Here is a 13,942-nt window from a genome sequence, read left to right as displayed (position 1 = left end):
CTCGAAGTGCAAGGAATGTGGCTGCAGAGTTTGGTATTGCCTATAGCATCATCTCACGTGTGTGGTTGTCCTTCAGAACGACAGGTACTGCTGTTCGAAGGGCCAATGATGGTCGTCAACAAAAAACAATGCCCAGTGATGACCGCTATATACTCCTACAGGCCAAGAGGGACTGGCACCAGACAGCAAGATCCATTGCAAATCAGCTATGCAGGTATCACAGTTTACTGTGGCCATGCGACTCCACAAAGGTGGACTTTTGCCCAACAGCCAGTATGCTGTGTCCCTTTAACACCTGCCCATCGGAGATGGTGTTTACAGTCGTGTATTGAAAACAAGGACTGGACAGCAGCACAATGGGGTAAGATACTCTTTACTGATGAGAGTAGATTTAGTCTCAGCAGCGATTCCAGACATCGGCTAATCTGGCAAGAGGTTGGCACACGGTACCACCCTGCAAACATTACTGAAAGGGATCGATATGGTGGTTGAGGTGTTCTTGTCTGGGGAGGCATTATCTTGGATGGATGTACACAACTCCAGATACTGGAAGGTGGTACTGTAACCAATGCAGTACTGGAACTACTGTACTGAGGTAATCCTTCCCCATGTGTGTCTGTTCCCAGGTGCCATTGTCCCTCGAGTTCTTGTTTATGGATGATAACACCACACCCCATCGCACTGCAGCTGTTGATATGCTTTTGGAAAGTGAGGACATTGTTCGTATGGATTGGCCTTCCCATTCCGCTAGTCTAAATCCCATCAAACACATATAGGGCACTCTGGGAAGATGCCTAGCGGCACATCCACACCCACCAGAAAATGTTCACCAGATGAAGAGCTGGTGTACATTTTCATGGCACTGACAAAGGAATGGACATGACACTGATAGAGGAATGGATGATGTTACTGTAAGAACCTATCAACAACATTGTTCTAAGTATGGACAGACGGTGCAAAGGCTGCATCGACATTAGGGGTGGTCATATCTCCTACTGAGGACCACCTCTTCCCTTTGTTCCATCTTTGGCAGTGATGCATCTGTATCATGGCAGCTAGTGCTATGTTGCCATTTTTGAATAAAGTCCCTCTATACCATTTTGTTTCCGTTGTTGTGTCGGTTTTGTTTCCTTCATCATTTCTGTATCTCATGAGGTTCCTTTGGTATGCTTTTCCCATATCCAGGCCACTCCTATGAGAAGCTAGAAGTAAAAACCTGATTGGTCCTTAAGTTTTTCACACCAGTGTACTTTTCCCTTGCCAAAAAGTGATTATCCAGTTCCAATTTGAATTTTACCTTACGCTTATTGTTTGAATATTGGAGGTCATAAGCCCTTTTCTTAGCTTGGCAGGTACGAGTAGGGCTTAGGACTTTTTTAGAATAAAGGCTTATTTGATCTTAGATACTGTAACAATTGCTTTTTTCCCTCTCCCAGTTGGAGCCTTAGTAGCCTAGATTCAGATACAGAGGATATATTTTATGATGCTAGAGATATTCCATCACCTGAAAGAACAATATCAAATCAAAGTGATGATTCCCAGGATGTTTCTGATGGAATGCGTGAAAAGTGTCGAAGTTTTTCTGGTATGTAAATCTGTAATAGTTAAATAATTTAAATATTATAGAAGATTGGAATATTGGCCTTATGATTGACTACTATATGATCTGTATTAACATTTTCTATGAAATTTAATTATTAATTTCAGACTGAATTTCGTAACATTGATGTTTAGATATAGGAATTTTTAAAACTAACGTTACATTTCAGAGTTGAACATCTTTCAAAATAGAGGCTACTTTAATAAGTGGTCAATCAGTTTTGAAATGATTGTCACGATAATGCTCCAAATTTTAGAAATATGATGGATTTACCTTTTGATGTTGCTGTTTGTATAAAATGATATTAGCAATTTAGATTGACCTACTGCTTGACTGCTGAAAGTCATCTGCCATCAGTGGAGAAACCAAAACATCTCCAAAGACAGAAATTTAATTGATTTGTACAAATTTTAAATTATAGAGTACATTGGTAATGATTGAACCTAGATATCCAAAATTTTGTTTGTAGGTTACTGGGATTATGATACAGTTGCAGGTTTGGATTGTTAGAGATACCCTCATCAACCAACATTGCATTAGACTTGAATTGTTCTTTTTTAACTGTAACTGCCTTTCATACAGCATAGTACAATCATATATGAACACTGTAGGTTCCATCACTATTTAGGGTGAAAAAAATATTTGCTATGTTGTTTCAATAATCACTATCCAGAGACTGTTGAAATTGTTTCAATAGTAGAAACTTAGTAAATAATGTCTCATGGTAACAAAATCAGAGCTGTAGTGAAGGGTATATGTGGGTATACACCATATACCTTCTGGATTTTTTTAGGTGAATAGCACATACCTTCTGGTTTTTGAAAGACTTGAAAAAACAAATATTATTAAAATATTTAACATTATAACATTCGTAGAGTGAGTATACCTTCTACTAATTGTACGACTACAGCACTGAACAAAGCCTAACAGTAATGCCACCACCAAAAGGTAAATCCATTGTATTCTAAAACTTGGTGTAATTATCATGAGAATTATTTCAAGAGTTATTGATCTCTTATTAAAGTAGCCTCTATTTCGCAAGATATTCAACTCTGAAGTATTAGTTTTTATGAAATCAACATATCTAAACATGAATGTTATGAAATTCTCATTGTATTGCTTCTGAATATATTCCAGACTGTAAACTCTCTGAAATTATGCAATTCTGAGTATCACGTTGAATATAAACTCTTATATTAGAGTACAAATTAATAATGCACTCAACTTGCACATGGTGATAAGCTAAATTTTTATTATAAAAGTATACTACATCTGGCATAATACCAGAATAAATTCAGTTTACTTGTTAACATTAAATTTTAATTTGTCATATGCAGGCATTATTCCTATATATGCATATGAAAAATTTTAATTTGTCTTATGCATATATAGGAATAATCATATTTCTATATTCTTATATTCATTATAGGAAATAATGAATGCATTATTTCCTATTCTGAAACTATATTTACTTATGTGATAATGCATCTTCTTTTAAATTAATACTTTATTTAACTGACTAACAAAGCATTTTTTGTACTTTAGAAACAACTGTTTACTTACATTTTTGCCCATAAGTAACAAAATGATCAGATAAAAGTGGTATTACATCCCTGCTTACATAAAATGCTAGCTTTGTGAACTCACGGAAATAGCATTTAGAGTATTACTGATTTCCCCTGAACAAAGCACCAAGACTATGGGTCCCCTTTTGGCTGCAGGTTTTGAAGGTTGGTTGCAATATCCTTGTCCCTAAGGCTTCATTTGTCAAAGTAGCAATTTTTTCTTTAATATTTCCTTATATTATTTAAAGTATCTTTATTGACTAACCTTAACACCAAGACGTCAAGATAGTGTAAAATTAGCATTGATAATGAAGTGCATCGAGAATTTTCAAGGTACAGCAGCAGTGCACAACCTTAGACTTTTCTGTGGACTATGACCGGTTTTGAATGTATTAAGGTTATTGTAAATTAGCTGTTTTAAATAACATATGAGGTGCTACCCAAAAGTTCCCGAAATGTATTTAAATTAGACTCACTGTGGGTCCTATTCGCCACTGTCACCTTTGAAGTAGTACCCCTGAGGGCGTAAACACCAATCCCAGCACTTCTCCCATGATTTGAATGCGTTCTGAAAGTCCTTCTTCATTATAGTTCTCAGCACTGCCTGCTATTTGATTTGGATATCCTTTGCGCTTCCCCATGATTTGAATGCGTTCTGAAAGTCCTTCTTCATTATAGTTCTCAGCACTGCCTGCTATTTGATTTGGATATCCTTTGCGCTGTCAAATCTTTGACCCTTCGGCTTGATTTTCATTCTTGGGAAGAGGAAGAAGTTGCAGAGGGCTAAGTTTGGAAAATAAGGTGGGGTGGGGGATGATCGTCATGTTGTTGGATGCCAAAAACTGTGCCACAGTGAGAGATGTGTGGGCCAGCGCATTATCATAATAATGGACCCAGTTCTTTGTGTGCCATTCCTCCTGAAGGCTTCCCTTAACCACCTCAGGACATCTAAGTAGAACTTTGCATTGACTGTCTGACCAGGAGGAATGAATTCCTTATGAATAATCTCATCAATGTCCAAAAAACAGATCAGCATGGACTTCACATTGCCCCTCACTTGTCGGGCTTTCTTCGGTCGGGGTGAAGATGGGCTCTTCCACTGGGATGACTGTTGCTTGGTTTCTGGGTCATACCCATATACCCAACTCTTTTCACTAGTGACAACTATAGAAAAGAAGTTTTGATCACTCCTGACCCATTCTTGAAGATCTCTGCTAACTTCCATGGGATGCTGCTTTTGGTCTTGACTCAGTAACTGTGGCATAAACTTGGCTGCAATCCTTCTCATGTTCAACTCGTCTAACAAAATCTGCTGACATGTGTCGTACTATAGTCCTACAATGCCACAAATGTTGTGGATGGTCTGCCTGCAGTCTTCACGGATTGCCGCCTGAACTTTTGCGACATTTTCCAGGGTAGTGTTTGATGAAGGATGCCCAGAGCAATCGTCATCATCAACTGACATTCAACCATTTTTAAAATGGTTAAACCAGTAGTAGGTCTGCGTCTGGCCTAAAGCATTGTCACCAAAAGCTTGTTTCAACTTCTTATGGGTTTCTGCTGCTGTATCGTTAAGAAGGAACAAAACTTGATGCAAGTACATTGCTCTCTCACATCAGCCATCGCTACAATCACAAACTACACAAAACATACCACCAAAGAACTGCGCATAAATATTATAATTATCATCATCAGAGGGGAATTATTTACACTATATACACTGGAATTGGGCGTGTTACTCATCGGCAATCCTCAGTCGTGCTGTTTCCAAGGCCTTTTTGTAGACAGGACAGTCGCTATCTCTCACCGAATGGTGAAAGTCACATTTTCCTCTCTTACAATTGATACACGATAGCTCTTTGTTTTTATTAGGACACTCGTTAAACACATGACCACCACGTGCACAGTGACTGCAAGACGGGGACTCATGCAGGCAGTACTGAGTGGTGTGACCATATCCCAAGCAGTGAAAGCATTTCATCACAATAGTATAAGGGCTGCGTCTATGAGAGCTCCAGGCAAGAAATATGCCCTCCAAAGTAATTATATGTTTGTAAATCTTGGGCAAAAATCTAACAGTCCAGTTTACAGATAAATTTGACTTTGGTTTAGTTGAGAAGCAAAAGAAAGTTCCATTCTTAACCTCCTCAAATGTAAAATAAGAATCGCCAAGATTTCTATTATATAAATTTTCAAGTATCTCGCCACATGGCAATTCCTTTGGGACATAAAAATCAGCACAGTGGGGTTTCCCTTTCGAGGAACACCTGTGCTGATACCTGCAAATGTAAAAGACTCCGAAGAGGACAGACACTCCAGATCTGTTTTAGAGGCTGCTTCCAGCAAGACTCCTTTGTTCCTCACTAGCCTAAGAGGCTTGATCTTAATATTTTTTAAATCCGATTTAAGAGTTTTGACCACCAATGTCTTAACATCAGCACTTGACTTACAGTCACTGTTTTCAGATGCTCTAAGAATTAAGACATTGTCAGGTTTCACTTTAGGAACATTTGCAGCAGAACAGGCAGCATCAGCAAAGGTCCTGACAGGGGAGATATCAGTAGCAATGTCTTCCTGCAAAGTTGAATCATCAATGATAATCGGGGCAGGGGACACATCTTGTTTTAATGTAGGTTTGTCTGTAGAGGAACTGTCACTAACAGATTGTTTGGTCAAACAAGACATATTTGTTGTTATACCAGAAAATGTATTTATAACTCTTTCCAACTCTTTTCATTGGGCGTGTTACTCATCGGCAATCCTCAAAGGAGATAAGTAGCAGCCGTCTCCAAATTGAACCATTTATCCATTATAGTGTTACCCTATTGCTTGGTAATCTTGTTGCCTTCGTAAGAAAGTAAACTAGAGAGATCCCGTCTCATTTTTGCAATTCTGTCGTATAAAGTAAGAATATTCTGTACCGGATCGCTTGCCTGAGCATTTGTTAAATTATTTTTCTCATCTGCGCCTGCAGTTCCAAGTTTATTACTCGAAAGGAGATCCATCTGAGTTTCTTTGTCAAGAGTAGATTGTGAATGATGTTTAGGTAGGTGGTAGACGTCAGAGTGCCTGGCACATGGATGATTGGACCCAGGGTATTCCAACAGAACATCGCCCAAAGCATGACACCACTGCCACCGGCTTGTTTTCATCCCACGGTGCATCCAGGAGCCATCACTTCCCCAGGTAAATGATGCACACATACCCGGCTGTCCACATGGTGCAACAGGAAACGTGATTCATCGGACCAGATGACCTTCTTCCAATCACTCAAGGTCCACTTTCGATGCTCGCGTGCTTATTGTAGGTGCTGTCACCGGTGAACCATGGTTTGCATGAGCACTCAGAGCAGCCTGCGGCTATGCAGCCCTATTTTTAGCAGGGTTCGATACTGTGTGTTGTGACACCTTACTCCCATCACCAGCATTCCAATTACCAGTGAGTTGTGTCGCAGTCTGTTGCCACATACCATCTGGGAGAGCCTTCGCTCACCTCGAGCATTGATGAGCCATGGTCGTCCAACACCTCACTGGTGGTTCGTGCGTTTCCCCCTCCTTGGACCACTTTCAGTAGGTACTAACCACAGCTGACCGTGAATATCCCACCAGCCATGCTGTTTCGGATATGCTCTGATCTAGTCATCTGGCCATTACAATTTGGCGTTTGTCAAACTCGCTTAAGTCTGCTTCCTTTCCCGTCTGAAGAACAAGATTCATCATCATCAGCCATTTTCAATCCACTGCAGGATGAAGGCCTCTCCAGCAACTTTCCAGTTCCTCCTGTTTTGAGCACTGGCCATCCATTTACTACCCACAAACTCATGAATTTCATCTATCCATCTCCGCCTTTGTTTTCCAGGTTATCTTCTAGCTCCTCTTGGGTAACATTCTGTTATTTTCTTAGTCCACCTGTCATCATGTCTTCGAGCTATGTGTCCTGCCTAAGACCATTTTAGTTCTTTAGTTTTGATAAGAATGTCCTTTACTTGAGTTTGCTGCCTAATCCATGTGTTTCTCTTCTTATCTAACAGTCTGATTCCCAATATAATTCGTTCCATTCTTCGCTGAGTAGTTCTCAGCTTCTCTTCCATTCTTTTGGTGAGTGCCCAAGTTTCACTTCCATAAGTCATGGTGAGGAGTATACATTGATTCATTATTTTACATTTCAGACAAACTGGGATATTGCTCTTCAGTATGTGACTATATTTCCTGAATGCTATCCATCCAAAATTTATTCTTCTCTTGACTTCCAGCCATTTATCATTATTACAGTTAATAACTTGTCCCAGATAAGTATATGACTCCACCTTTTCAATTACTGCTGCTTCAATCATTATTTCCCTTTCTGTGGCATACTTGTTCATCATTACTTTTGTTTTAGCCATATTCATCTTTAGTCCAAAATCCTTACTATATTCCTGCATAACTGATTAAGATTTTCCTCTAATTCTTTGGGATCGTGGCTTATGACCACAATGTCATCTGCAAATCGTAAATGGTTTAGGTACTCTCCGTTCACATTGACTCCTTTCTGCGACCAGTCTAATCTTCTTGAAGCTTCCTCAAGGGCAGCAGTAAACAGCTTCGGAGATATTGTGTCTCCTTGTCGAACTTCCTTCTCGATTTTAAATTTCCTACTGTCTTTGTCTAGTCTAATAAAGGAGGTAGCATACTCATATATTTTCTTCAAAATCATAATATATGGGGTATCTATGCCTTGTCTTTCCAGTGCCTGAAACATTGCCTTATGCTGTATGGAGTCAAATGCCTTTTCATAATCCACAAATGCCAGGCATAATGGTGTTTTATATTCATTTGCTTTCTCCATTAGCTGTGATATTACGTGAAGGTGATCCATAGTTGAGAATCCTGTCCTAAAGCCAGCTTGCTCTTTCGGTTGATTCTCATCAAGTATTCTTTCTAATCTGTTAGTAATGACCCTTGTGAACAACTTGTAGATGTGGGATAACAATCTAATTGGTCTATAATTTCCAATTTCTGATTAATCTCCTTTCTTATGCAGCAAAACTGTGATTGCATTATTCCACTGCTTAAGCTTCACACCTTTTATAATGCACTTTGTGAAGAGCCTTGCTAGTTTTTGTGTTATGTCTCTTCCTCCCAATTTTAACAACTGTACAGTAACTTCATCTTCCCCCGGGGCTTTCTGATTCTTCATTTTCTTCAATGCATGTTCTACCTCATCAGGAAGAATATCAGGTATGTCGTATGTGTTGCTACTTTGCAATCCATCTTCCCCACTGCTGACATCATTCCCTCGCTCCTTGTATAATTCTCTATAGTAGTCTTCTGCTATTTGAATTATGCCTTCTCTGCTGTTTATAAGTACATCATCGCTATTCTTCAGTTTCAGTATCATTTGTCTTTCTGTATTACTGCTCATGGCTGCTGATTTAAATCCTTTGTTTTCCCTTAATGTTTGTTCTACTTTTCTTGTGTTAAATCTTCTTATGTCCTCTCTGAGTCTCTTTCTAATGGCTTTGCATAACTCAGTATACTCAATTTTCTCCCTGTCGGTGTTTTTCTTGCTCTTCATTTGTCATCTTCGGTTCATCATGACACGTGTTTCTTGACTAATTTTTTTTTCTTTGGATTTCTTTTTCCCTATAGGTTTCTTGGGCTTTATCACTTTCATAAAGTTGTTATATTCCTCGTCAATATCTTGGTCCTGAGCAGTCTGCAGAAGCTCAAACTTGTTCTTAAGTTCCAGTACATACTGTTTTTTCTCCTCTTCTGTTATCTCAAAAATCTCTGTATTATTTACTCGAGTCAGTTTTTTTCCTTTCCTTTCCTACCTCTATGTCAAGTGTACATTTTACCATTCTGTGATCACTTCCAATATTTACCTTATTCAGGACGGTAACATCGTTCACAATATATCTTCTGTTAGTGAGGACGAAGTCAAGTTCATTAGTTGTTAATCCATTTGGACTCTTCTATGTCCACTTTCTGTTTACCCTTTTCTTGAAAAAAGTGTTCATTACTGACAATCCTTGAGATTCTGTAAATTCCACAAGTCTTTCACCTCTTTCATTTCTTTCACCAATTTTTCAAAATTTCCTATAGTTCCCCTTTCTGCGCTGTTTTGTCTTTTTCCAACCTTTGCATTGAAGTCCCCTATAATAATGAGTTCTGCTCATCTAGAAGACTCTCAATTTCAGTGTACATTTCTTCAACCTCTTGATCATCATGGCTTGATGTTGGTGCATAAATCATTATAACCTTTAGTTTGTACCTCTTAGAAACTCTGAGTATTAGTCTTGACACCCTTGGTGATGTACTTTTGAATTCCAAAATGTTGTTTTTTTTTTTGTTTTTTAGAACAAGATTAACGGAGCTCAGTATCAGGTGTTTTTTATATCATGTCCCGACCCACACACACACTGTAGTTCACCTGCAGTTGCTTCGATTTGCATAACGACTCACTAGTCATAATGTTTTGGCTCATCGGTGTAAGCTTATATATGTTATGATCACAGGTAAGATCCTTAGATAGATCAGAGGACAGATGTAGGATTTTAGAATTGAAGTCCCTTGGGGGATTTTTGCTGGAACCACTGTTGTTTTGTTTCTGATTTTATTAAATGACTTTGAAGAAATTCAGGGCTTATCAAAATTTGGATATAATGTGAAAATTGGGAAAGTGGTAAATGACTAGCACCAGGCAGTTATTCAGAACATTTGAATAGGCTTCAGTGATGGTAGAATAATTGGCGGCTTTCTTTTAATGCCACAGAATGCAAGGTTTTTCTCTTAAGAGATAACAATTCCAAAATAATTTTAAAAAATTTTTGTGGAGAGAGGGATTGAGACAGAGAGAGAGAGAAAGAAAGAGATTTGGGGATTATGATCCAGGCAGACAAAGTTCTCAATGCACTGCAGACAAAGCAGGAAGGAAGCCCCATGGTGTCCTATCAATTATTTATTAAACATTTGCTTATAGAGATAAGTAGATCATAATCCCACCATTTAAGGCCATTGTGAGCCCATATTAGGAATACTTGATCCTGTTATAGAGGCCATGCCCAAAAAAATTTTTGCTGATACAGAAAAATTCTGAGGCTTCTTTGTACAATATGTCTAGTACCGATACTAAATTTCTGAACTCAATTACACTTCCAAATTTTCATTACCAAAAAATTCAGTTTAGATTAATTAGAATTTTAAAAAATTAAATTAATTAGAATTTTTAAAAAATTAATTAGAATTAAATCAAAATTAATTAGAATTAAAATTCTAATTAATTTAGATTAGATTAATAAGATAAAGTTTAGATAAAGTTTTATCATTATAATGAACTTTGAAAAACTCAGAATAACTTGTGGGGGAACCACATTTCATCTGCTGGAGATCAGATCAGCTAACTACAGCCTAGATTGAAGAAGCGTTTTTAAATTCCTCCAGTCTGTAATGGGACTGGAAAATGAGATGGAATTATACTTTTAATAATGACCACTCTTATACCACATGAATATTAAGGTAGTTTATTCAGTTAATAACTAAATTCCTATACATTAAGGTGACATTTCAGGAACCTTGCCAGAATCTATCATCAGACTGTATGTTGGCTGTTGTTGGCCCCCTGCTTGCCGAGTATCTCGATCTCTACTGTGCATTCTCGAGATCAGTTGTTAGAGGCTTAGACAGTTAATTCACGTCTTACATCTTGCAAAATTACTTCAATATTACAAGAAAATTATTGGCATTACTTGAACCATATTGAATTTTAGAGAGCTCATTGTGATTCACCATGGCCTTGGCTTGCACTCACATTAATGAGGGTACTTTTTTGGCAGCATTGTATTTTATGCCAATGATTTGATGCTAGCGATTTTGTCAGAAGTCAACCAGTGCCTGGCCTGAAGTTTGAGACTTCTAGCAATGCAGCAGCACCTCTGGCTATTAACATCCTCTCTTTCTGGTCATTCAGAGCTAACACAGACATGTTGTGCAGCATGATGTCATTCATCATGCTTCTGACAGGCCTCTGCAAGTTGCAGAAAATTGTAGTCTGGATGTCAGAAATCAACATGTGACAGGTTACTCGACCAAGTCATATATCCTGCTACAGCCAAATATAGTACAAACCACCAGTGTTGGGACTCCTCTAGCCTGAAACAAAGAGTGAAGCAAGGGGTTTTGCTGTAGTAGAAAGTCATGTTTTAGTCTATCCAGGTTCTTCTGCTGCCACATTTAAGAGCTAGAACATAGCTCAAAATGCACAATCCATCAAAATTAACCAACTTTCCCTTGTTATTGTTATTTTTATTCTTGTTATTTATTTATCAAAATTCAAAATTTTCTACCTTGTTTATATTTATAATTTAGTCCCTATGTGAAGTTACCAAATTATAAAAGCAGTTTTCTAAAATGCAGTGTACTGTTTTTTTTTCCCTATAAAAGTTAAATATATCCTGAAAATATTATTCTATATATTATAAGAATAGATTTGCATTCTGTGATTTAATGATAGACCATCAGAATTTATACAGTTACAGTTTTGGATGCATGATAATCATATGACCATTAGTGAAGTTAAAAAGCAAACTATTGTTTATAAAAACCCCTCTCCAAGTTTCCAATCCTATTTGTTCATACCTATGTTTAATTGTCACTCTTGATATGAAACCAACTTTGAGATCTTATATTTCCAATACAAATATTATGTCTGTGGCTAAAAATTATACTCTTGACTGGTCAAAATAATATATTGAATTTAATAAAGAAATTAAGTAAAATATTTTATGGCCCTTAAGGCCTCATGCTGCAAAATTTGTTAATATGTATTGGGTAGTGCAAAAATTTCATTTTAATACACAAGGAATGCAAACAGAGTTTGCAAAAATTGCATTATTATTATAACATCTCATATTGTGAAATACTTTGAGTTGCCTAGTCATGCACTTTTGAATAAAAAAATCTCTTCCCCATTTCATTTCTAGGGTTGTCTACTCATACAGTTTTGGTGCCTACGTGCTTACCAGTGAGAGAACAATAATTCCTTAAACAGTGCCATCTGGATGGTGGCATTCAAAACTGAGAATAAATAACCATAGTCTTCTCTACTGGGGAAGCATTATTTATTTAAAAATGCATGACTAGAGAACTCATTTCACAGTATGAGATGTTATAATAATGATACCATATTTGTAAACTTTGTTTGCATTCCTTGTGAATTTACTGCATATTGAAATGGTGCTTTTGCACTACCAATAATACATGTAAAGAAATTAAGATAATATAAATGCATTTTGCTTTAGTAGAATACATATCCTTAATGAAAAATCTTCAATTAATTATGTTGCAAATGTACAGGCAAGAGCTACTCCATGTGACTTAAATTCCATTATATCAAATTATTGTAATGGTTTCTTACTTGTATGAGGTAAAGAGATGTGGAATAATAAAGTTAAGAGAAATTGGATATTATAAAAAAAATAAAATATTTTTTCCTAAACAAAATTAAAATATAATTTTATCTTGAGTAATCATGGAAATTTCTACATTCCAGTACATTTTGCCTGATAGAAGAGTCTCTATTAAAATTTTTCCAGATTCTGATTTCTAAAGGTTGGCAGGTCTGCTCTTGCATTGCCAGTGGGGTTAAAATTGCTTGCCCACACTATGTGCCAAACCCACCCACACTGTTCATCACTGTTCATATTAATATCAAAAAAGCAGTCCCAGGACTTTTTAAATGTACTTTAAATCATGACATTTATTAGGTTGATTTCATATCCCTCATGATTACAGCCCTGTTATCATATTCATTATATATGTACATTAGTGCTTAATATATATATATATATATATATATATATTTATTTTATTTATTTATTTTTTTTTTTCAGGAGGAATTAAGCTACTAAAAATTGAAAAATGCACATTTATGTTGATACTGTGGATTTTAGTGTTTTGCACCAACCTTGCATAGAAATAAAAACACAAAGGAAACTGGACTTTTAATAACTGTGTTTATAATAAATTATAATAACCTGTATTTACAATAAATTTAACTTTAAGATAAACTATACATATAAAATATTAAAATCTGCTACATTATGAACAATAAAATGCATTAAAATATACTAAGTTAAAAGCGATAAAAAACCATAGCTTTCAAAGGCTCCAGCCTTCTTCTTCAGCGGTGAAGAAGAAGGCTGGAGCCTTTGAAAGCTATGGTTTTTTATCGCTTTTAACTTAGTATATTTTAATGCATTTTATTGTTCATAATGTAGCAGATTTTAATATTTTATATGTATAGTTTATCGTAAAGTTAAATTTATTGTAAATACAGGTTATTATAATTTATTATAAATACAGTTATTAAAAGTCCAGTTTCCTTTGTGTTTTTATTTCTACGCAAGGTTGGTGCAAAACACTAAAATCCACAGTATGAATATACCCAACCTCAGAGGCCTGTTTGAAGGACATTTATGTTGATATCTCTGAATTTCATAAATTGAAAGTTTGTACTTTGTGTATGAGCTTCAAAGTTCAATACTTGCTAATAAGTAGGGCACCAGAAGTTAACCACGCTGTTGAACTTTGATTATTGTCAAGATAATAAAACTCTTTTCACGCCCCCTCCCCACAAGATGGCCATTTCAGTGCTGATTGTCAGCAGGAATCGAGGATATGGAAAATTAACCCAATTAAAATTAAATAAAGACTTCCTCTGGGCAAAACCATTCAGATGTCCAGATAAACCCTTTCATTCTGTTTTTCTTACTTTTAAATTTCTTAGTATTGTTATT

The 13,942-nt window shown here is 36.6% G+C and overlaps 1 protein-coding gene across 1 annotated transcript in view; it reads left to right on the top strand.

The window, feature by feature from the left end:
• Positions 1–208: 208 nt before the first annotated feature.
• The window catches only part of LOC150080609 (uncharacterized), a 186,668-nt gene continuing 172,934 nt past the window's right edge, over positions 209–13,942 (top strand). The window contains exons 1-2 of the mRNA XM_090380753.1: positions 209–273; positions 1,437–1,585. Coding sequence (XP_090236879.1) covers positions 209–273; positions 1,437–1,585 — 214 coding nt within the window. The remainder of the gene's footprint in view (positions 274–1,436; positions 1,586–13,942) is intronic.

Source organism: Mastigoproctus giganteus, chromosome 9 (assembly GCF_048544385.1).
Source record: "Mastigoproctus giganteus isolate SK-2022 chromosome 9, ASM4854438v1, whole genome shotgun sequence".
In the NCBI taxonomy this organism is placed as follows: domain Eukaryota; kingdom Metazoa; phylum Arthropoda; class Arachnida; order Uropygi; family Thelyphonidae; genus Mastigoproctus; species Mastigoproctus giganteus.
This window is presented reverse-complemented; position numbering and strand designations above follow the sequence as displayed.